Below are 23,333 nucleotides of genomic sequence, written 5' to 3'. Positions count from 1 at the left end.
AAAAGTACAAATAAATTCTTGATATTTTTTATATAACATTTTATATCCTAATGAGAATATTTTCGATATATCGATACAAAAAGATCATTCAATTTTCATAAAACAAAAATCATTCGTGTATGTTTGTTCAGTAACTTCACATACTTTATTCCTTAGTCATATAAATATATTTGCATTCCTATATTTAAGATTATAACACTGTAGCTTGTTCACCATATACTTTTCTTTTGGATTATTAGACATCCAATTATTTCATTACTTTTAATAAATATACATATCTCTAGTAGATACATTACAAATACTTTACATTGTTTCCAGTTCAGGTGGAATGTGAATTTTCTTTTCTGCTGCAAATTTCTTTAATGCTTGATATTTAGAGTGCCATGATTCTATTTCTTCTCTCATCCGATTATTATCTTCTTGCATAGCTTCCATATCACGGTATTCTTGTGTCTTTTCCGACTCTAGTTCATCTTTTTGTTCAATTCTTTTAATGCGACAACTGGCTGCGTATCCTCTGTTTTTTAAAGTACGTCTACGTTGCTTCATACGTACAATTTCCTCCCTTGACAGTCCACGTAATTTTAGTTGCCTGTTTAAGTCCCTCACTGATATAGTTACTAGTTCATCATCACTGATATCTAAACAGGGTCCAGGTGATAAAGGGTCCTGTGTATGAAAGAGTCAGAATATTGTTGGTGAATTTTATTTATACAATAAAAAACAGTAAAACAATTATGCCTTGCATGTTCAATTATTCTATAGTGTTACAAATGAATCAGAAAACTTGTATTTTTATAAATAATTATAAAAGTCATTTGCAATGCGTAATATTTTGTGAAGTTGATGTGTACGATGCATCGAGCATATAGAGATTACAGCTTTGTCTCTAAAGTAACGTACCATTTTTATCGATCGCTTTCCATCCATGAATGTTTTCTAAACAAAATTTATCAGGTTCCGGGCCCCAATAACCACAAAAGTCTCAATTTTCTTCTAGCTTTCACGCTTTGAAGAAAAATTTGCTTAGTCATCGTATACATAGCTTCGAGCGTATCAATTCGCCATTTCACTGACAGAGTATACCTTGCTAAAAATATGATTTCTTCTAGTTTATTATAAGCATGTAATAATTTGATTTATGGATGAAAACAAATATTATACGGATTTTCTTTTATAATTTTTCTAAATACATTAAATTCTATAATTATTAAGCAACTAAAATTCTACAGGTGGCGCGTCATGGTAGTAAATTGAACGTGTTGATGCTTTTAGTTAAATTATTTTTCGATAGAGGGCTAGGTACAGAAATGTAATTTCTCGCTTGTTCTCGTGTTGATCAAGTTTAAGTTAAAAGGAGAAGCAAGGACAAGTTTAGAAGGGATTTACGAGTGAAGCATTAAGTGTCCGGAAGGCTCACCGAGTATGTTTGTGGTACTAACCTAACCATACTGACAGAAATAAAGGTCCAGTTTATGGGTGCCAAATATATTAATGATATTTGACATCCTAATAAAATGTTCCTTTATTTCTGCTTTGGTTTCTTCGCCCTGGATCCAATTAAAACAAATAGTAAGGGTATTCTCGTTAAATCCTTAATTTTTAAACATTTTTGCGAGGTAAAGATTATCCATTCTGATATTTTGAAAATTGGCGTCGTGAAAGCGTGGATACAACATCCGTTACAAAATATTGATATATCTTTTGTATTTTGTATTTTTATTATTTGTACTTTACTAATATTTTAATACGTGTTTTCCTATTATTTCATTAATATTATTTGAAATTAAATGTTACTTGGTTATATACACATATAAATGATTTGCGTAGTACTCTATTACAGATGGCGCTTCTAGAGTGTTCGAATCGTTCCGCGAAGCAGTTGTGACTTGTTCGAGTAGCTTCTTTTTCCAGTGTTTTAATAGTTAAAAGTGTCAATTTAGAGCGCGATTATTATGATTTTAACAGAGAATATATAGGTACGTAAGAATAATTACACTTAAAGAAGAATAATACAGTAAAATCATTGATAAGAGAGAATATTCTGTATCGCGTCATTGGCACCTCCTATAGATGGTTATTCAGTTACTATATAATAAAGTTTTCGCGGGAATCTTATACTTTATAGTTAAAAATAAACGAAAGATTAATGTCTCGTTGAACGTTAATGCTATAATGTATATTTATCGAAAGTAGAGTGGATAGTCGTACTGTTATCAATAGCCAATTGTTAGATTTAAATAGGAAGTAACTTTGAGCTGTAACAAGGGAACCATTTTGTTTAATAGTAAACTTTCTAATTCGTCATTTTAGGTTTCATCGTTTAGGTCGATAAATTAATTAACCACTATTCAAAAAGAAAACAATTTATGTCGTATTAATGTTTACGGTCTTGTTTTTCTGTTTCAGATCTCAAAAACGATATTACTTGATAGCAGTAACCCAATAGCAAGGAAAATGGCGGAAATGACATTGCTCTGCAGGAAGGAGGGAGACAGCAATATGAAGCAGAGGAAAAAAGACAAGAAATGTTTGTCAGGAGAAAATACAGGTAAGTTGACATTTAAGAAATACCATAGTAGTTGAACAAAGGATAAAATTGCGAAGTACATTGCACAAAACAATTAGAAGGTCAAATTTCTAAATGAGAATGAATCAATTTACCCTATCTTTATATATTACTTATAGTAAAATAAATTATTTAACCTATCACATTAACAACAATAGTATTATTTGCAAATCTTTTTATATTTTTATATATTTAATTACCTTAAAACTTTTAATAATTACTATAATTGACAATTTCTAATTATTTTGTGTAATGTATTTAAAGTAGACTAAGGAAAAGTACATGTAAGGTAATACATTTAAACGGCTATATTCTGACCAACGTATTTAATTACTCTGGTAACTTATTAATTAATTATCGGAGTGAAAGTTGAACGTAAGTACAGTTCCTCGAAGGGAAAGTTGTACGTTAGGCGTTGAACAAGCGCGATGAACTTTTTTGAAGCGAGCTATTATTGGTAACATAGAATTGTTACCGCGATATGATTATCGGAAAATTGCGGTCCCCAAGGGAGCGTTGAATCGATACGAAACTTTTTAAACGCCTCTATTTCCCGGCACGTTCGAATAAATATATTATCGTGACATCGGTCGGTGTTTTTCGGGGACGGTGATAGAATTTTGACCAGCCCTTCCCGAGACGTGCGATTTATTTAAGGAACAACAGACAGGAATAGAATGCTCGAAATAAAAATTTTCGTCCAACGACATACTATTTTTAAACGGAACGGACGAAACATATTTGACGGAATAATTTTATTAACTCGTTCGATCGCATAATTGCTTCTCTTAAAATTCAACAACGCTAAAGCTTATCGAATTGCCTCGCCCGCGGCATCGCGTTATTCAAATCCAGACGATTTCCAGCACGATCGCGCAGTTACACCATTTATAGCTCCTAACCACGAATCAGGAATAATTAAACCCGTCGCGATACGCCTAACGACCGTGTTGACTCGGCTTATTTTCACCCTAATCTATATACCCTTAAGCGTATTAGAGTAGACGGTAATAGAATCGGTTTCGATCGAATATTGCTTAGAGTCTTTCAAGGTATCCGCGCTCTCTTTGCACGGTAATCGTTTTACTGGCGCATCGCTAGAAAAAGGGTTAAGCCCGGATTGTCGCATTGCGGACGATCGAGTGCCCAGGTATTTCGATCTCCTTCGTCGCGAATCGTTCGGAAATCTCTGACGATTGATTCGCTAGCACCGGGAATGCTTTTATTATCGCGCTTGAATCGGAGATACGATTTTCCTCCGGGAATTTCGGGAAAGGTGCCAGCATAATGAACACGGAGATCCATCTTCCGAGGTAATGGATAAGGATGTTAGACAGGAAACTAAATATTTGTATAACACCGATGATATAATCTCTAAAAGAATCTCAGCTCGGTAGAAATAAATATGGTGGAATTAATTCTGGACACTTTGAATAAAAATATTCTTTATTTCATTTCTGCTATGCAAAATTGATATCGTAATATTTTTATTGTAATCTATAATCTTTATACTTAATATTTTCATATGATTTGGTTTGTAAATGTTGAAAATTTTAATTTAAAAAAATCTAAATAGTGTTATTTTATTTTTGCACCTGGCAACACGAAATTTTTCTCTACCTTCTTTGATGTGTTGCATTGACTAAAATTAGAAAACAATGATTAGAATATAAAATATAAATTAATTCCAGAATTAATTCCACTAGTGTAGATACTCCCTGATGTTCAGGCTGTAATTTCCGTTGCTCGTTTCTAAATTTAATTGCAGCACGGTGAACCGCGATCGCGAATGCATTAAACAATGCTGGGACCAATTTCGAGGAACTGTTGCTGACGTAACCGGTCAGTTTCAATGGTGCGAATTGATAGGTACATTTGAAATCCGCATCAAACGCGTTTCAACGTTCCATTGAAACGATACTTTGACCGGTAGGTTTGTCGGTGAATAAATTTTCCCCCCAGCACTAGGAGTCGCACGCGGTTTTTCTAATCATTCCCCTTCAATTCTCTCCTCGTTGGATAGATGGTATTCTGTTGTTCGATTACTATCTAAATTAGAGCAATTACGACGCGAATTCGTAGCACGGTATTGAACAGCTTATCTATCGCTGGTTGAAGTTCATTAGCGAGCATCAGATACCCCCTGACTCTATCTCCATCTACGCGGCACACTATTCATCCCGTGTCTCTTAATCTTTTAATTTGTCATCCCGTCGTGATTCCCCTGTTTTTCCCTAAAAAACACCTTATCTCGATGCTGTCGTGAGTACTTTATTCCATGGAACCCCTCCGGCGACGCGTATTTATCGAAGAAGGATCTTCATTTTTCAAAACGTTTTTAAATCAAACGAAAATGTAACGCAGATATCTCGAAGAATTTTTATTATTTTCTCTTCCTTGTACGAAATAATCATTTTTACAAATTTGCAACCCTTTCAGAAGCATTCGAATTGCTTGAAAATCTAGTAAATTCTCAAGTCGCTGGAAAAACTCGTCGGGGGTCGTTCCCGACGTCCTCGGTCGTCCTCGTAAGCGCTCGGGCGTCGCGCCGTCGTTCCGTCGCGACGCAGCTGACAGTCGGTGGTCGAGCATCGCGACGCGCGCATCGTACACGCGTGCCACGCGAGACGCTTTTGATTCGCGACGCGCGACGTCCCTCTTATCGCGTACCTCCAGATAAGAGAAAAACCGTGATTCAACACGCGATTAAATATAAACAAGTTTAAACACGGCTTGTTCTATTCGTATGTAAAACGCGTCTCGAAGTTGAACGACTTCCTTCTGTTTACCCCGAGCGATCGTGAGCCTGGGACAAAAAGGGAACGATTAGTGTGAATTGAAAAACTTTGCGGAAAATGCACAACAGCTGCCGTCTGTCACGTGGACGACACTGATGGTTTGTATTCGAATCGATGAACGATCAATCGTGCTTTTTCAGAAATTTTAATAAGCCTGGTTTTTAGAGAAACTTATAGGTAAAGTTATATTTAGGGTAGTTTTCAAATTTCTTCCAGGAAAATTTCGTTTTTTATTACGATTCCTTCGTTTTTCTTAGCTATCGTTATGCACCCTTTCCTGGAACAAAATGATTCATGATAATACCTCTCGGTGGAACTGTGATCCGTACCTATTCTAGGTGGGTCAGCAGGAGTGTAATGTTTCACGATAGGAATTCGTATACGGTGGAACCGGGTGAAAATACAAGAAGGGTCGTGAACGGATTTTCTCGGACGTTTCCGGATCGGAGATTAAACAGTTCTATGTTTGAAACTTGCGATCGATTCGTTTTGAAGTGTAACATATGTTTGCAGCCGAGTTTGATCCATAGTTCGTACCGTGGAGTCGAAGGAAATTGTAGTCGTGGAAACGGTGGGAAATAGTGTACGATATCATTTTTATCGGTTCTCGATGAAAAAAATATTATTCCTCCTTTGTTTCTGCATCGTTCCTTTTCTCGATGGTAGAAGAAATTCTGCCCAACCTACGCATATTTCGAGGAAATACGCTTGTTTACTCCAGAGGTACTTCTATTCGAGCGTCCTGGAGATATAAATCCTTGTCAGTCCGATGTTCATTGATGAGAAAGTCCTTCATCCCTCCGACGGAAGTTTCTGCGCGTTTTATCAGGCCACGGATATCCTGAAGATTTTTCTTGTCAGCTTACTCTTTTAATATATAAAACGGGAAATCTGATGATCATCACGAAAGCGGTTTTAACCGACTTCGAAAAGGAGGAGGTTACTCAATTCGATCAGTATATATTTTTTTCGTAATCGTTAGAGATAAAGAAAGGTACGATGGGTACTCAATTAAAATTGTTCATCGGTGAAACAGCGTTCGACGTGTTAACAAATTGTCAATTACCATCTGGCAGGATTGAAATATTGAATTATCAGTGATAATTTAAGGCAGTAAACGGAAATCATCGATGTTTGCCATTCCCTTTATCGAATTCATCCTGTATTTCCATTTATTTCAACACTAATTCCAATTAAGCTTCGAATGACGGACCATGGAGAGAGACTCGATTTTAATTCAATTTTTATTCCATATTATTTTCTTCTACTAAATTTGACACTGTTCCTGTAAAAATGATGAAATTCTTTTATTATCTAACTTCAAGTTAATATCTTTGTACATGTTTTATAAATTTGGATCACGATTAACCCAGGCTCGAAGGATTATGAACTATTCTTCGTTTATTTGACGATATTAAACAACGAAAAGCGAGGGATTCCGACCGCTTTTCTTAACAGTAAATCAGGATCATCCTTGAAACCTTCTGGCTTTCTTACTTCCTTTCTTTTTCTTTTTCGTTAAGTTGGTCGATTTGTCAAGCTACGTCTTACTGTATACGCGCCCTTTGCTTTTCCATGTAGCCTACTTTTATATGTTCCATAGTTGCTGCCATTTTTCAAGATTTATAAGGGCGCAGCCTTTTACTCTGAATCGTCTTATTTCTTTTTCTCTTCTTATTGCTTTTCACTTTGTTACCGCGACGATTTCGGTAATTTCTCCGAACGAAAATTGAACGACCCCGCGTGTCTCGATTTAAAAAAATTTTCTTTGAGAAATAAAATTTATTTTCGAAGGTAACGTTCACGCGTCGAATTACGATGTTATCTCAGATCGTAGCTGCTCGTCGAGTACAATCGAAAATTCTTTCAAATTCTTTTTCATTCAAGAGGAATCGTTTTTACGGCTCTTATCGAGCTTCAAGCTGACTCACGATACTTTCGTCCCCTTTTTTTTCACCCTGTTTCCTCGATTCGTTTCAATCACCGAATCCCATCCTAGTCGTCCCCAATAATGGTACAAATCTCGTTAATTCGTGAAACGTCCCTTAAACGGAGCCCCTTTCGACCCTTCGGGCTGTTATCGTTCAAATATAAAGTATAATTTAAATTTCATTACCATTTCATTTATACATTTCTTAAAATTTAACATCGATGCGTCGATCGAAAGATTGCAACGTTCGATTAGGTAAGCGTAGGATTTAGCTATTATCAGTTCGATACGTGTTAATTATGAAGTTAAGAGGTTCAACGGGTGCATCCTTTGCATGCACGGCTCTCCTTGCCGCACCTTCGCGATAATCTGCTTAACGTCGATTTTATAGCCCTCGATGTCTGTTGGAATCGTATTCCAGTTCCAGCTAATGGAATCCTTGAAATTGGACTCCCCTGTATCTTGGGTTGTTCGAGGATTCTTCGAAAAGATCGCAAGTAACTATAAATTTAAACAATCTCATCTTCTTCAGTCGTTTTCCGATGTTTCTGCTAATTTCAAATTTAACCTCCTCGAACGAGTGGGTCGAGATCATTTAATTAACTTTGCACACCTACGTGAATTTCTGGAAACAGAAGGGTTCTATAATTATCCTGAAAATAACAGCGTTTCGTTGAAACGGACGTTGAAAATTAATCAGCAGTTAGTTAGATTTAGAGAAGAAACGAAATTCCGATTAGAAGCATAAATTTTTGGTAATTACGGTCGGGCGAGACCATTGATCGCTATCGTGGAATAAACGACACTGTTATCAGTCAAGATACAAAGTATAAAATAGTGTAAGCGAGAATGTACGGTTATCCACGCGAATGATATTCCCAATGGGAGAAGGAATTTGTATCTTTCCGTGAAATTTCCGGCTTAGCCGTTGGTAATATGTACGGGCGTGCTCTACGTGTCGCCGTAATTGCATCGTTAATTGATTTTCTGGTTATCGCGCTAACAAAGTAAATATACTTAGCCGCATATCGAGGAACATTGAATATTCCATCTTTTGATGAAACACACCCTGAAATTACGTCAAAATGATTAAATTTTCAGGTACTTAAATTGGTACAATACCAATTTTTAATTAATTACAGATCATTTCTTCGTTTCCTTCGATTTTCCTTCTGAAAATAGAATTTCGTCCGTAACGTGACACAGATCTAGTCGATAAAAAGAAACAAGGAGAACAACGTTCCAGGCAATAATCCTTGCTCAAGGATACTGTGATCGTAATTTATCGTTATTTCCCACGTCTTTGCCTCTTCCCGAGAAGATCTTCGATCTCGTGAACACCTTTCGACCGTGGACGCTTGAAACCCTCCTCTGCGATCGTTTTAACCCTTTGAGTGCCACATAGTTGCTCTCGTTTTATCCTCCTCTCCACTTTCGTGGAAAAGTGCCATCGTACCGTGGCTCCTTCGTTTAATGGCGCACTCGAATTCTCTGCAAAGTATTTTCCCTAATTGAATCAATCGTGTGTTAAATGTCGGAACGATTTTACTATTTCTAGATTGTGAATAATATTTTAATATTCGAAACTTTATAGAATTTTAACTCTTATTGAAAATTGAATTAAGAGTCTCTCCATGGTCCGCCATCCGAAGATTAATATTCTAAACCGGAGAAGACTAACCTCGGCTAATTTGACTAATTACCTTATAATTATTATAATCTCTGCTGAAAAGGGTCTCGAAGGACCCAGTACTCCGTGGGTTAAGCTAATGTCTGGTCGCATTCAATTAGCGCGGCACAATATATCATTATCTCGAAGGTTGTTTCTCTTAGCCTTTGCATTTTCCGTGTCACGGCCTATCGCCGTAAATTTTTCAATAGCCACCTGTCAGCGGAAAATGAAACAGCCTCTGTTAAACAATGAGCATCGTCCCTTTCTGTTTGGCGATGTGCCAGCGGCTCCTTCCCGAAACCGATTCCTTTTTTTCTTCATCTCTGCACCCTCGCGTTTGGAAAAATGAATCGAAGACACCGCGGGGAAACGTGTCTATGCATTTTTCTTTGCTATCGCAGGCGGAAGAAAGAATCCTTCGGTAAAAAGCCCAGACACGATCGTCGAATGCTTTCTCGTGAAAATTCCTTTTCCTTTGGATTCTCGGAGAAATGAAAGTTTCTCCTTCGTCGTGCTTTCCTTTCGCAGTTGAAACGAAGTATTGGAATACGTCAGCTGTGTCTTTCTTCTATCTAGATGCATCGGAAATAGAGGAAATAGATCTTCGTAAATTGCAAAATATAATAACTGTTCGCAGAGGAAGGATTAAACAGATTTTTTTTGCAGAAATAAAGTAGTTGATCGTTGCTGTTCAACGATGGATTTTATTTCGGATTACGATATCCTCTGTGGAAGGATTTCAAGGTACATCCGTCGCTTCGTTTTCCCATTGGTTGCAATCAATTTTTATTGAGAGACCCTCGATCGGATTCCCTTTGAAATCCTCGTGTTTGGGAAACACAGTGATCTTTCTTGAATTTTGTTGGGGGACGAGCAAAGCGGCTTGTCCTCCGTACCCAAAGCTTTCTAAATGGCTTTCGAAGTGGCTTTGACTGTTGTAAAAATGTAAAAGGGTTCTCTAGTTTTCAGCGTTTAGGAAAGGAACGTATCCGAAAGCTTTTTACCTGTATTTCTGTTCCTGGAAATCACGATAAAGGTAAAGATTAATGTTAAAAATTAAAGAAACAAACGAGGGAGCAGGATAAAGCGAGCCATGCTAAATTCAATGATCCTTTGTTGGTAAATTGGATTAATTTAGAAGTTTTCCGATTCTATTTTCGAGCACAGCGAATGTCGAACAGGAATCCGGAAACCACGAGGATAGTTTTATTTTGGATGCGAATCGATTTTCCTTCAATCTATTGTTTTCTGATTTCCTTGCAATTAGTAATTGACACCATTTCTTTCATCCTGTCGATCGATACCTTTCTTCAAAAACCAAGACCATCTTTCTTGTCTATCCGGATAGGAGATTTCTTTATTTTTTTCGTGCTCATCCTTTGCTCCTGAAAGTTGGCCGTCCCTTGCCGCAAGAAGCAATATCAAATATCGTAATCGATAATTCGAATGAGGCTCGTTGAGCGTTGCCTAGTCGAGGGTTCGGTTGAATGTTCCAGGAATAGAGTCTGGAGGTTGACAAGCGAACGAGATAAAGCAAAGGCTACGTCAAAGGGGCCAGAGACAGGATAAACTAGTTGGAAAGTCACGATGGCAATTTTTCATTGACGACGCGTCACGGGCTCGCAAATTTGTTTGCCCGCTCGATACACATCCATCGCACACATAGGGATAGTGCGAAAGTTTTGGATTAGTCGTTCGTAGCGTATCCGGTTTGCGACATTGGCTTCGATCCAGAGGCAATAAAAACGAGAACGATTGTGCAAGCGAAACGTTTGCGACACGATTCCTTTTATCATTTATTTGTACCACTGATACCAGATAAACTTGTCCCCATAAATATTTCTTGTATCCAAAAGATTTTAGTTTTCTTTCTAAGTTTTCAGACTTGGTCTGAAAAATAGAGATTCGAACAAAAATTCATATTTGCATTTGCCTTTGAGAAAATCTCTTTTAATTAGAATTTATTTAATTAAAAATTAAATGTCCCTTTATTTTCAGCAGTTCTATAAAAAAGAAAGGAAAATATGAATAAAATTTGTTGGTATTTTTATTTGTCTTTGAAAAAATCTCTCTTGACTAGAATTTATTTAATTAAACATTTTTTCTCATACATTTAATAAGAGATGAAGAACATATTATGTACATTCTCGCTTTATTTTTATCAGTTCTATAAAAAAGAAAGGAAAATATGAATAAAATTTGTTGATATTTGCCTTTGACTATGAAAAAATCTCTTTTCATTAGAATTTATTTAATTAAAAATTTTTCTTCATACACTTAATAAAAGATGAAGAGTACAGTATATATGTTGTCGCATTATTTTCATCAGTTCTATAAAAAAAGAAAGGAAAATATGAAACTGTGGTTTTTTAGAGCGAGGACGATGTTTCCTTTATACGTTGAGTTTTACTACTGAAAGTAGTAAAGCAGGCGGTTGATTCATACCGACAGCCTCTTTGTTATTAGTTTTCGTTCTGCGGTCATATAAAATTCTGAAATATAAAGCCGTTCACTTCCACCCTCGTTGTTACACGCTTTTCGTGACTGTGCAACTTGGTTCCATAAAAGTTTATGGATCATCTAGGTAGAAATAAAAAGGAGCGAAGCTGACCGAATGAAATTGTCTGTGATGTTTCACATATTGGACATTCGCGATCATTCCTATCAATTTAACGACTATCTATCAATTTCTTATCGCTGTAGCTAATCATTTCCTTGAAACAACATACTTTCTTTTCACAGCTTTCAATTAAGAATTTTTATTCTTCCAAATTCTTATGCTTCCAAGAAATGAAATTAAAAATTTGCTAAGTTGTTCATTAGAAAAATGTTAGATACGCGAAGTGGTTTGTGGAAAGAGAATTAAAGAATCGTTTATGATCGATGAATCGAAGCGAGCAAAGTTCCCCTACTGCAATTTTTAGCATTGACGCACGACGGTTGTCTTTAGTCATTGACTCGTTGTTTTTCGTACGTCAGTGAAACGCTTTTACCAGCGGGCTGTAAGCAGATTTGATTTATAGAATGTTGATGGAAGGACCAAATGGGTGACGCTTGAAAACCGGAAGTGTTTCGGTCACTCGTCTATTATGGTCGAAGTAAAATTCTTCGTTTCTTTTATCATAGAAATAATTCCTATGTCATTACGACTACATTCAGTTTTATTCTCTCATTGAATAACATGTTAATTTATTTGATGATTTTCTGGCCTGAGTATATTGAAGCGGTAATTTCCGTCATATTGTTTGTCGCACTTTGAGTATCGCTTGTTACCAGCCAGGTAGTTATCATGCAAATGATATCTTTACTAGAGTCAACTATATGTGTACGTGGCTTTTTCAATGGAAATTTCGTTTCCCTCCAGCTACGGGCACAAAACCGGTAGTTACTTTAATTTACGTTGTGCGGCAATGAAATTTACATTTATGCATCGAGGTATTTTCCTTGATAAAGACAGAACATATAAAAGCGTATTAGTTACATTTAGTTAAATAATATGTATAGGATGAAGGTTTCGAAATTTTGTAAATTACAGTGGGTGATCAAATTATTAGAGCCATGGTATGAAAAATGGGTTTTTCGTGTTTGCGTAGAAAGAGAGCCAGAATTTTAAAGTTTTTATATTGTGTAACTTTTAATCGATAATTCCCCACTATTAATATACAAAAAAATATTTATAAAAATAAATAAGTACATCTAAAAGATTATATTTATCTCAATTGCCCCAATTTATTTTGATTGCTTTATTTCTAGCCCATACTTCTATCAAACGTTCAATCAATTGACATTTATTACTAATAATAAATATTTCCACAAATTTTCGATGGGGTTGAAGTACGAAGAATTTCTAGGTCACTTTTTTCAACTGTGTATCATAATTTTATAAGTATCAATACATCATAAAAAAATAACAAAACTTTCATTTAACTCGGTTTTCATTTAAGAATTAATGATATTTATGTGGCTCTAATAATTTGATCACCCACTGTATAATTAGTTAATTTTCTCAATCCAGGATTTCTTTCTTTTTTATTGTTTATAGGATGATCTTGTTAATGACAGATTGATACGAATAACGCGAGGTCATTGCTTTCGGTAGGGCCTGTAAATTATGGATAGAGCGTGTGCGCGTCGTTATGGCGACCTCAACTGATTAATAATTAATTAGCACGTGCCTCGTACTCGAGGCACCTTCGATTAAAATTCTTATTAACGAACTCGTTGAAAGTGCTTAACTGGAAATATTACGATCTAATTCCGTCCCTTGCGACGAGTGAATTTCAGACTTAAATTATGCATCAGCGCGATTAAAATCTTGGATGATGAAAGGCGTGAAAATCAATGATTTTTATTACTCGGAATAGGAATAAAATTTCAGTCGAAAGTAATTTCACGGTGTCGATCAGAAACAGAGACACTGCTGAAATAATGTCAAAGAAATCAACGCGACCCTCCTAAGACACTGACCGAATAATTCAGAGGAAAACGAGACCGGACGTTTTCCTGTATTTCCAAAGGACGATTGTTACTTTCAATTTTCATCACGTTCTCGGGGGTGTTCGCAAATCTCTGGCCAAGGCAACGAAATTTCTCCGGGGTTAAGCCAATGTCTGTCACTCCGTACGGAATGTTACAACATGTGTGCTGCCTTCTGCGGTCGGCGGTCTTCTCTCCTCCCTCGGATTCCGTTAATTTCTATCCAGACGAGGCCTGGGTCCTGAACACTCGTCCTGAATAGTTGCAATCCCCTGCTAGGACGTCGACTGGTACATATGCGAAATTCCCTAAATGATTCCCCATCGATCGGATGCGCTTCTCCTGCAATAATTCGATTACTTAAACAATCAGACATTCGTGCTGCAGGATGTGTAACTCGATCGATCACAATCGGAAACGCGCGAACCAGGTTACATTATTATTATGTTCATATTTGCTTTGGACTTTGGTATAATTCATTCAGGGATTCAACATTAATTTTCATAGAAATTCCTTTGTTTAGATACTTAATCCTTTCCCACCACTAAGAAAAATATGCTATTGGCAAGATTGAACCGTTATCTTTGCCGTTATAAAATTTTTAATATGAAATTTGTATTGTGATCCACTGGTGCAAGTTCGAAAAATCGCGTGGCAGCGAAAGGGTTAATTGAAAATTCAAGAGATAAACTGTCGAAAGGAAATACTTTGTGCATCGATCAACGAGTCTTCGTTTGTTCAATTTCATTACTCTCACGGTTGAAGGTAATTAGATCTCGTCTTTATTAATCTCCACGCAAATTCGATTCCATACAGGAAGTACCATCTAGGTCGACTAATTTCCGTGATCTCTCGAGTTCCTGACAAGTCGAACGTCTCGAGTTCTACGTTCCGTTTCCGCTTCCATTCGCTACGGATACCCTGGATAGATCATTCCGGTAATCATTACAGACTACAATTTGCTTTTCTCCTCGACGAAATCCCAATTTCCCCGTTCGTTTTTCATCGAATTTGCAATTCTTAATTCCAATACTAGAATTGGAATTGATTAGGCTAGCGGAGGGTCAGCGTTAACTAACACCGCGTATCTAGTGTCCCCGTTTCTAATTGTTTACTCGTGAAATGGATGTTCCGAAGACGGAAAGCTTGCGCGCATGGTCAACAGGACAGTGGCAAACAGATCCTCGTAAATCAGCCTCTGTTTACGCCAGTCGCTCACCCTTAATCCTTGTTTCCTCCGTTCGAAAACGACGCCGAGTAACGTCATCGTGACGAATGTTGCCTTAACTTCTCGAAAAGCTGTATTCTCCTTCGAACTTTTTATGAATTTCACCCTCGAGATGCAATTAAATTACCAACTTCGATTCCACGTCTTACGAGAGAAAACTTCTGGCATTAACAAAACCAACCCCGTCGAGATAAACTGAGAAGATCCATAGTTTCACGATTTATAAAATTATTAATTGTTACGATCGTTTCCTGTATTTGCCTCGTCTTTCGATTCGAAATGAATCACCTTTTGATCGTCGCTTTATTGCGTCTGCTTTTTACCAGCCATTAAACCGTAATACCAAGCTCTTTATTGTCCTCCGCGTTGAAATATTAACGTCCCTCCTCTAAACTGTAACTCGAAATGTCGAACGAGCACGCGATAAACTATTAAATACGCAAAAAATACCGGGTATTAACGGATCGATAGAAAAATATGTTCGGTGTAGGAAGGGAAAAACTTTTATTTCCAACGAAGAGATTTTGTGAATTCCTTCTTCCCTTACATCACTATTTTCCCAAAGTAAGCGACTAGTGTATTTTTAACGAGACAGGAATATTTTTTCAACCGACTCGCTCCTGAAAATGTTGTACCCTTGTTTTAGAAGCGACATTTACCGTTGCGCTTGTTTGTTTTACAGGAATTCTATGGAAATTTTTCCTTCTCCGCTGCGTGTAACGTTGCTGTTGTAGCGAACGAAAAGCGTCGCGACGAGATGAAATATTCTGATTCGGTCTCGTTACGTTTTCTTCGCACGCTCTCTTGCTCTCGTTTTTCATTTAACGAGTACACCGGGTGGACCACGAAGTTATGTATGTCGGAGATTCCTGAAAGTGGGTCGGTAAATTTAAACGCAAGTTAGGTGAATAAAAAATGGAACAATATGAAACAGTACTTCGAGAGAAGGGGTCGTTTTTCAAACTATTGATCAGGATTCGTTTTTTTTTCTGTTTCAATAGGGGGTTTCTACGCGAACCTAGGATCAATAACGCGTTTTTCTGCGGTTCTTCTGTACACAAAAGTTTTTAAATTATGATTCTGTAATATTTATCAACCTACTGTGGGTGTACACGAGGTTTCTTCTATTTTTCTTTCAAGGTAATTTGCATGTTGCTGACAGAAAACATTTGGTAAATTCATTGAGCTGTTTGAGACGATTGCTCCCAGTGGACTATACTTTGTAATTTAGAATTGTAAGTTCGTTGTCGCGTCGTCTGTGTTGTAAATGGTCTTTGCTTTCATTTGTTGCTCTCGTCCTTTATTTCATCATATTCTTTCATTTAGCCGGACAAACATTTTCCTCGCCGCTTTCATCCCGTCACGACGGATTCATTTTAACTCTGTGTATCGCGATATCGCCGTGCCGTGGCCGAGAGATTTACTAGATTAGGAAAGTCCCAGGGTTTAAGATTACCTTCCACCAGGTACAACCGCAAATCCCTCGAGAGCACTTAAAAAACAAAGTCAAACAGAGAAGAAAAGGGGAGAACAGGGCGTGAAACTCAAGGTTGCCCTGATAGTTTCATCCATCGATCTTCTTTGTAATTAAAAAATCCTTTCTTGCAGTTTTATTTATAGCACGGAATTCGGAACTTTTTAAATGAGTTCCGAGTACACGAAATAACGAACGCAGCATACATTCGTTGTATAATTAATGAAATTTACATTCACGATTGCAATATGGTAAATTGCATTTATTTTTGTTTACGATTGAAAATTTAGAAATTTCTTTGCGATTTTAATCTATACGATAATTAAACTGGTAACTATGTAATTAGGATGGATATTATTATGTCGAATGATACAAGTAATAAGGATTATGAGAGTTCTAATTTGTTAATTAGCATTGTTGGGATAAACCATGACCTTCCTATTGTGTACCCATGGAATAGGCGTGGTTGGCTATTGATCCTTTGATCGTGGTAAACTTGATGAAGTTCTTGTAACCATTGTGTTCAGTTCGGATCAATTTTCAATAATGGATGCACTTTGTTGCACCAGTTCTCTGTCGAAATAGGTTTCTCGATTGTGATTCAAATGAAGATCATTTATTACCGATAGTATCTCTCGTTTCCTCAATTTTTCAGAAAAATAATAACAGCAATGTTTTATTGAAAAAACAAATTTTTAAATATCGTATCAATTCAATCAGAACGATGCACCGTAGTCAAAACAACGTTGCACCAGCTCTTTTTTCAAATTGCATCGTTCATATTCAAATATCGAATATCAAGTAACAGATAACAAAGACACCGAGGTATGCGTATATGTGTTGTAGCAAGGATTCAAAGCCTCGAATGCGGTAAATTAGTTTAACGTGGATGTTGGACGGAGTTTGATAGTTATACGAGAAGTTTGAGTACCTCCTGCCATGGAGCAAAATCAAACTGTATTACTGTTCTCAAATCGAACGAGTGGATCGCATTCGTTCGCAAATTCCGAACTCTCGTTTAAAGGAAATCACGATTAACATCCTATGTACCTTGATTAAATTTGTGGGTCAGGGAGTTGAGGGAACTTAATTAAAATTAGGGCCTATGCCACTGATATCTCAATGAAAAGTTCATCATTCAAATCATTCAACCATCAAATACTCGGATCGATGATAAAATTTGAGTGCTTAATTTTAATCGACGCTCAGTTATCTGGGTCACGATTGATCCGAATCCGTCATTCGTAGCAGAAAAAAAAGGCATATCCCAAGTTCGTTTCGAAGACCTATTAATTAATTTTTCAATACGAAATTAATAACCTGGAAACGGCGAGTGTCTCGTATAACGGTGATTAACGTCGAATATAAAAATGCTTCCAATTTTAGGATCGTTACATAACATTGGCGGGGGTGGTAGGATATTGGGTCATCATTAATCATTGTCTTTCATCGATCGCCGGTTCAATAAAATCGAGGAATCACGCGAAAAGCAGGGTCGAAAGTAGGCATTATCGACTCGGCTTTAGCTTTATCTTCAGCAATTTAGCAAATGTTAATAGCCGACGGTTAGATAGGGAAGAGAAACTGTTGCAAACAGTGTTTCCTTTAGTTTCGTATCCGTTTTGATAATCAGCGAGCAATTTATCGACGTTTCCTCGAACTGCCGATCGTTACGAGCTGATACGAACGTTATTCCGAATGTTCCTATTTATCTCTACCCTTTTATTTTCACGTAATTTCGATTTTATCTTATTAACAGATTTCATCGAGCCAAGAGTTTCGTTCCACGGCGACTCGTGTATCTTTTGTCGTAAGTTAATTAACAAAAGTAGCTGCTCCTCGTTAACAAGATTCGTAGCTCTTCGTTTGGATCAGTGTCAAGCGTTCTCGAGACCTGTTGAAAGAAACATTTAAGCCTTTCATCGAATTTATGCACCTGTTCCCGATATTGCGATGGGAATTTATATAACCGGTACCCTTTCCCCATTGAAAGTCTCAACTTGTCGCGTTAAATTCTCTGGAACTTCTGAAAAGCGGTTCGTTTGTTTCTAGTTAATTTATAACCACCGGGGTCTCGATTCAACGGCAGCTAATTTAACTCCGTGGTAGATTTTCAAATTTAATGTTATTCAGTTCGAGCATTGTATATCGGAGAATTCAAGCAGCTTTGCTTGGTACTCCGTTGCCGTCGCGATGGAGGATCTAGCGCATTGTCCTTTTAAGAAAATGAAGCTGGACACAGCCGGCTCGTGTTTACAAAATAGTACTATTCAGAAATAAAACTCGAGTCTGGTCAGTTGCGTGTTGTATAAGCCGATGCATAATACGATCGAACGTAGAAATAGCTCGACTACTATTTCCACTCGGAGAAAATGAATTTTTTATTGTCGAACAATGATCAGCGCCCGGACAGTGTTTACATCGAAAACTTTCCTTTCTGTCTGTTAATTAATTGAAAGGTCGGCTCGATTATAGACCAGCGGAAACTGAAGGTTGATGCTTCAGTCAAGGATAAACACAAAGGCAAGGGGATGAGCGTTCGAAATTTCAAGCCAGTGTACCGTGACCCGTGAACGAGACAACATCGCGAGTTGTAACATGTCTCTCCCGTTCCGTGTAAATCAATGGGATTTTTTGATAAAGTGTTCGTTTAATGTGTAAAGTGTTCGCGTGATTTATTCTTAATTAATAAATTTAAGTCGAAACTTCTGGTAACACGTCATCGACGCTCCTCGCGTGTTAACATCGGATTTTCGTAAGATAATCGGATTAGGAAGTAACGTTTCTGGTGACCAAGATGGAAGAGGATTTCCATGATCGCATTAGCTCCAACGTGACAACCTGACGGTGGTTACACGCCAATCTCGAAGAATTTCGTCGTTCTAATTGAACGGAACGAAGCATTTATCCTCTAACGTAACACACGATCAAAGTTCGCGTTTCAGAAGTGCTTCTCTTATCTTGAATTTACAAATGTTATCGGAGTTCATGGTTGGATTAATCTGTCTGTTTCGTTTAATTAACAGCGACTATTTATGAACGTATTAAACAACATTTAACATTGCGGTGAGTCGAAGTTCTTCGAATATTTAGAGGTGTTGCGTAGTATTGAATGCACGCTAATTAACAGGAACTATTCCGTGGTACGTTCAATCCGTTAAACATTGTGGCGAGCATGTAGCATCAGATATTTAGGGTACGTTACTACGACAGGGGTTGTTGTAAAGTAACCAGATACGTCTGTTTGATTTACGTTACGAGTTAAACGTTGCTAATTAGCAGTAGCTATTCCCGAAGGGCGTATTCAATTTCGTTAAACGTTGTGGCGAATCGAATCTGGTGATGCAATATTATCCAATAATTCAACTAAAGGGTGTAAAATTATCTGGTACGCGAATTTAACCATTGAACAGAGCAGAGTTTAACTCTTTAGGATTAGGTGGGTTAAAAACTGTCCCACCTTTTGCTTAGCTTTTTATGCTTGGTGGGATATATTTTAATCCATCTCGAAAAGTTGAAGTTATGAATGTTTTTTTCCATTTTTTCCAAAAAAATTCTGTGCAAATAGGGTTTTTATTTTCTTTAAAATCGTGTACCTCGAAGAGTTGACAAAGAGCTTCATATGTAGGAAGGAAACACGAAGTTGAATTAAAATTGGAGCTCTCTCCATGGTCCGCCATTAGTAACCTTTTTTATCTCGAGTTTAATCCTTTAAATATCAACGTTTTTATAATCAACAGAGGTGGAAAAAGTGTTGTATTATTAAAATAAATGTTTTCCTTGACGTGTGCAGGTGTTAGGAGGACTAGGACGCAGGATGTCGAGCGGCGACAAGGCTTCACCGAGCCTGACCATCGATCGCGCCGCTTTTCTCCTCCTGAGGGTCAAGAAAGCCTTCAGGAAGAAGAAGCAACAGCGGAAAGAAAAGAGGTGAGTACTGTTCTTCCTATTCCTTTTAAACGTTCACCTAAAAACAAAAGGTTCAGAGGTGAAAAATGGTGCAACAAATGGAGGATCGTTAGGAAGATCCTCGCTTCGTTTCCTTTTTTTTACGAGCTAAGTAAAAGCGAAATAAGGATAACATTTTTTTGTAGCATTAGAAGCAACATTCTTCGTTTTATTACTCGTTATCAGCGTTCTTCCTCGAAAAAGATCCTGTTCCCTTGGTCAAAGAATTATTCGCGAAGCTTTTTACCTCGCGATGGTTCAATTTAATACACGGTTACATATTTTCGCGTTGTCTGGGGATGTCGTGGGCGAAGTTAGGGGAGATCAATCAAACCATCGAGGCTTGCAATACCATCGGACGGAATCAGGGAAGCGTGAAAATTCGAAAAACATTGTCGCTTTCTGGATAGTTGGATGACAATCGTATTATGCAAGATGAAAACATCGAACTTCTATTTTCTTATTATGAAAAGATAGAGTGTAAAGATATTAATTTTCTACTTGCAGAAGTTAAATTAAGATTTCTATCGCGTACACCAATTTGTGGAAATAATTTTAAGGTTCCAAGTTGCTACTTGTATCTCCAACTGTAAAGGGTTAAATTTTCTACTCGAACAAGTAGAATTGTCAAGATTTCTATCACGTACTTTTCATTCAAAGATTCGCAAGCAGAACGTTATACATTCTCGCGCTATGAAATGAACAAACGGTACAGGGGTCGCCTAAGAGTCTGACATTTTCTGTTTGCTCGCGATATTAATAATTCTCGGACCGACTAGCCTGAATATTCATGAAGCCTCCTATTCAGAGTTAACAAACATTTCGCGTTTCCACTGTAATTTCCACTGGAACATAATTAAATGAATTCGAACGATCGAGCATCGGTTTTTGAAAAGTACGATAATGGGAACAGATTAAATGCATTAAATCGGTTTTGTTCGCTGTGAACCGTGAAATCGAGATGGGATTAAATTCTTTTCGAAGAATTTCATTCGATTGATATTAATTTATCGAACTGCTTTTCGTAATATTCGATATTATTAAATTTGAAACAAATTAAATTCGAATTTACAAAAGCCTACTCTAGAATCAAATTTTTCATTCAGGAATAGTAATAATTAAATTTGAAACAATTCACAATTGACGTAATTAAAATTTCACTCTAGAGTGAGCTTTTATGAATTTGTAAATTTTTTTATTTTTGAAATATATAGAATTTAAAGTTCTGAAATTTTTCAAACTTTTACCGAAAGTATCGATATCACTGCGTTGTTAAGAGTTTTCTAATTACAATTGATGGTACACGGTGTATCTCAGGAAAGTTGGCGCTTTCATTCGTGAAGTTTACTCAATTAATCGGAGCGGTTTACAGTGAGCTGAGGGTAGTTCGAATTTTCCATTGAAACATGCAAAATGTTAACCGAACAACGCCGGGTATGTGCTTATACAATATATATTTTGAAACGCAATCAACATCAGGTATGTATCTAGGAACGATTTCAACGGCTCCTCTCAAAGGTTTACTATTCAGGTCGCGGTAAAATTCGATGCTTCGTCGATTCGTGTTCACTCGGAGTGGTTGTCATGAATTTTGATAACCGGAAACTGGAGTGCTCGTCGACGAGCATCCAGGTAATAATGGTACGAATTGCAACGAATGTGCAAGGACGTAAATTTCCTTTGTAAAAGAATAATGCTACAAAATTGCATCTTCCTTAGAATTTCTCCTCTTATTTCGAATCTTCTATGTATTCCTTACTTTCAAATTCCTGCGAACTTCTTAAACAAACATAGTCGTCGGTGTGCCTAATTAACGATCCTTAACGCTTGAGAACACGATCACGTTCGTTTCATTCCTAACGAATACCCGTCGGATTATTCGACGGCAAAGGAAACATGGAAATTCCGTGACTCGAATATTCGCGACGACGGCTAATTTTCAATCCCTGTGTAAACGATGTCACGACCCCGATTATTAATTAACCCGAATGGCGATCGGCCTCTCGGTGCCTCGCTTTATCAAGGGGCGAAAGAAAACGAGAGGGAGAGAGAGGGTGTTAAGTGAATTATTGCAAGGGGTTCGTCTTTCAAGGAACTTCCTCGCGATTCTTCCACTGTTGCTAACGCGTTTAATCGACCGGAGAAAAGAAAAGTTTCGATCGAATTTCGTAGCCGGGTTTAAACACCGTTAGTTAATTAATTTCGAACACCATATAACACCAAGTAAATTCGTACGTTTTCGTGTGGAACAAAGTTGATACCGTTAGGGGATGATTTTCTTTTTTTCTTATTCCTTAGCTGGTATCGATAATCGACTCTTTCCTCTGTTTATACGTTTTATATTAAAACAACTGGAGTTCTGAAGTCTGAGATATAGATTCACGTATTTCCAATTTCTCGAAGGATATTGCTGTTCGGGGTATAATTTAAAACTCGATTATGGTAGTAATATGAGAATTTCTCTTGCCAAAATGAGAGTTTGACGAAAAAGAAGGGGGAGAAGAATTTCAGAATCAGGTCATGGAAAATCGAATGGTGCATTTTACAAAAGACTGCAGTAAGATACAGGAAAGTTTTCTAGCATTGTAACGTACCGAAATAGAAGTATTTCCGCAATCGTGCATGAAAATTGCTGAACACGAAGGGAACCCGCGATCTTTACTAGAATATTCAAAGTCGGAAGGTTAGTTCTCAGTTACTCCTCTCCGAGATTTTCAAACAGCAAAATCTTGCCGCGAGCATTTTAAATAAACCATTGCGTAGGAAAATAATTTCCTCAGAGAGACGTGTGTATTAGAAAATTGAAGAAATTGAGAGATTTTCTGTCGTTGAGTCATTTTTTCGATCGAAATGTAAGAATAGAAGATTCGTGTTTTTCTTTTGTCAGTTAAACGGATAATCGTCTTAGATTTGCGTCAGTTCCAGGACAGATGGAGTGTTTTTCTTCTGTCTACCCTCGACTTTTTGCGACGTTACATTATCGAACGTCGATTTCGTATTCCTTCGATTTTTCCCCAATCTTTCGAAGAATAACCGCGATTTCGTGTCCCGATCCCTCTGACGCAACGCGATACTTTGAATTTACTCCGCCAAATTGCTCAACCTTTTTTGGGGAGGTAAATATTGGAAAACGTTTTCCACTTTATCTAATAATTATTGCCATTTGGGTAGAAATTTACATTGGGTGATTGAATTATTAGAGCCACTCGCATAAATTGATGATTTTACATAAATGTCA

At 37.2% G+C, this 23,333-nt stretch overlaps 2 protein-coding genes across 6 annotated transcripts in view; one reads left to right on the top strand and one right to left on the bottom strand.

The window, feature by feature from the left end:
* Nucleotides 1-31: 31 nt before the first annotated feature.
* On the bottom strand, nucleotides 32-1,260 carry LOC114877239 (transcription factor MafG). Its single transcript, XM_029189556.2, has 2 exons — nucleotides 904-1,260; nucleotides 32-669 (listed from the first exon to the last, which is right to left on the bottom strand). Exons 1-2 carry the CDS (start codon nucleotides 928-930, stop codon nucleotides 304-306), a joined length of 393 nt encoding a protein of 130 aa, XP_029045389.1. The 5' UTR covers nucleotides 931-1,260; the 3' UTR covers nucleotides 32-303.
* Nucleotides 1,261-2,467: 1,207 nt separating this feature from the next.
* The window catches only part of LOC114877233 (ankyrin repeat and fibronectin type-III domain-containing protein 1), a 76,678-nt gene continuing 55,812 nt past the window's right edge, over nucleotides 2,468-23,333 (top strand). For 2 of the 5 annotated variants that reach the window (XM_029189547.2, XM_029189541.2), the window contains exons 1-2: nucleotides 5,161-5,465; nucleotides 19,941-20,077. In XM_029189547.2, coding sequence (XP_029045380.1) covers nucleotides 5,463-5,465; nucleotides 19,941-20,077 — 140 coding nt within the window. In that variant the 5' untranslated portion in view covers nucleotides 5,161-5,462. Of the gene's footprint in view, nucleotides 2,552-5,160; nucleotides 5,466-18,728; nucleotides 19,214-19,255; nucleotides 19,291-19,940; nucleotides 20,078-23,333 lie in introns of those variants that run through there. The other 3 variants (XM_029189543.2, XM_029189542.2, XM_029189544.2) reach the window with 3 other exon arrangements.

This window comes from Osmia bicornis, chromosome 10, assembly GCF_907164935.1.
Source record: "Osmia bicornis bicornis chromosome 10, iOsmBic2.1, whole genome shotgun sequence".
In the NCBI taxonomy this organism is placed as follows: Eukaryota; Metazoa; Arthropoda; class Insecta; order Hymenoptera; family Megachilidae; genus Osmia; species Osmia bicornis.
Note: the sequence above shows the minus strand (reverse complement) of the source record. Positions and strands in the feature narration are given on the sequence as shown.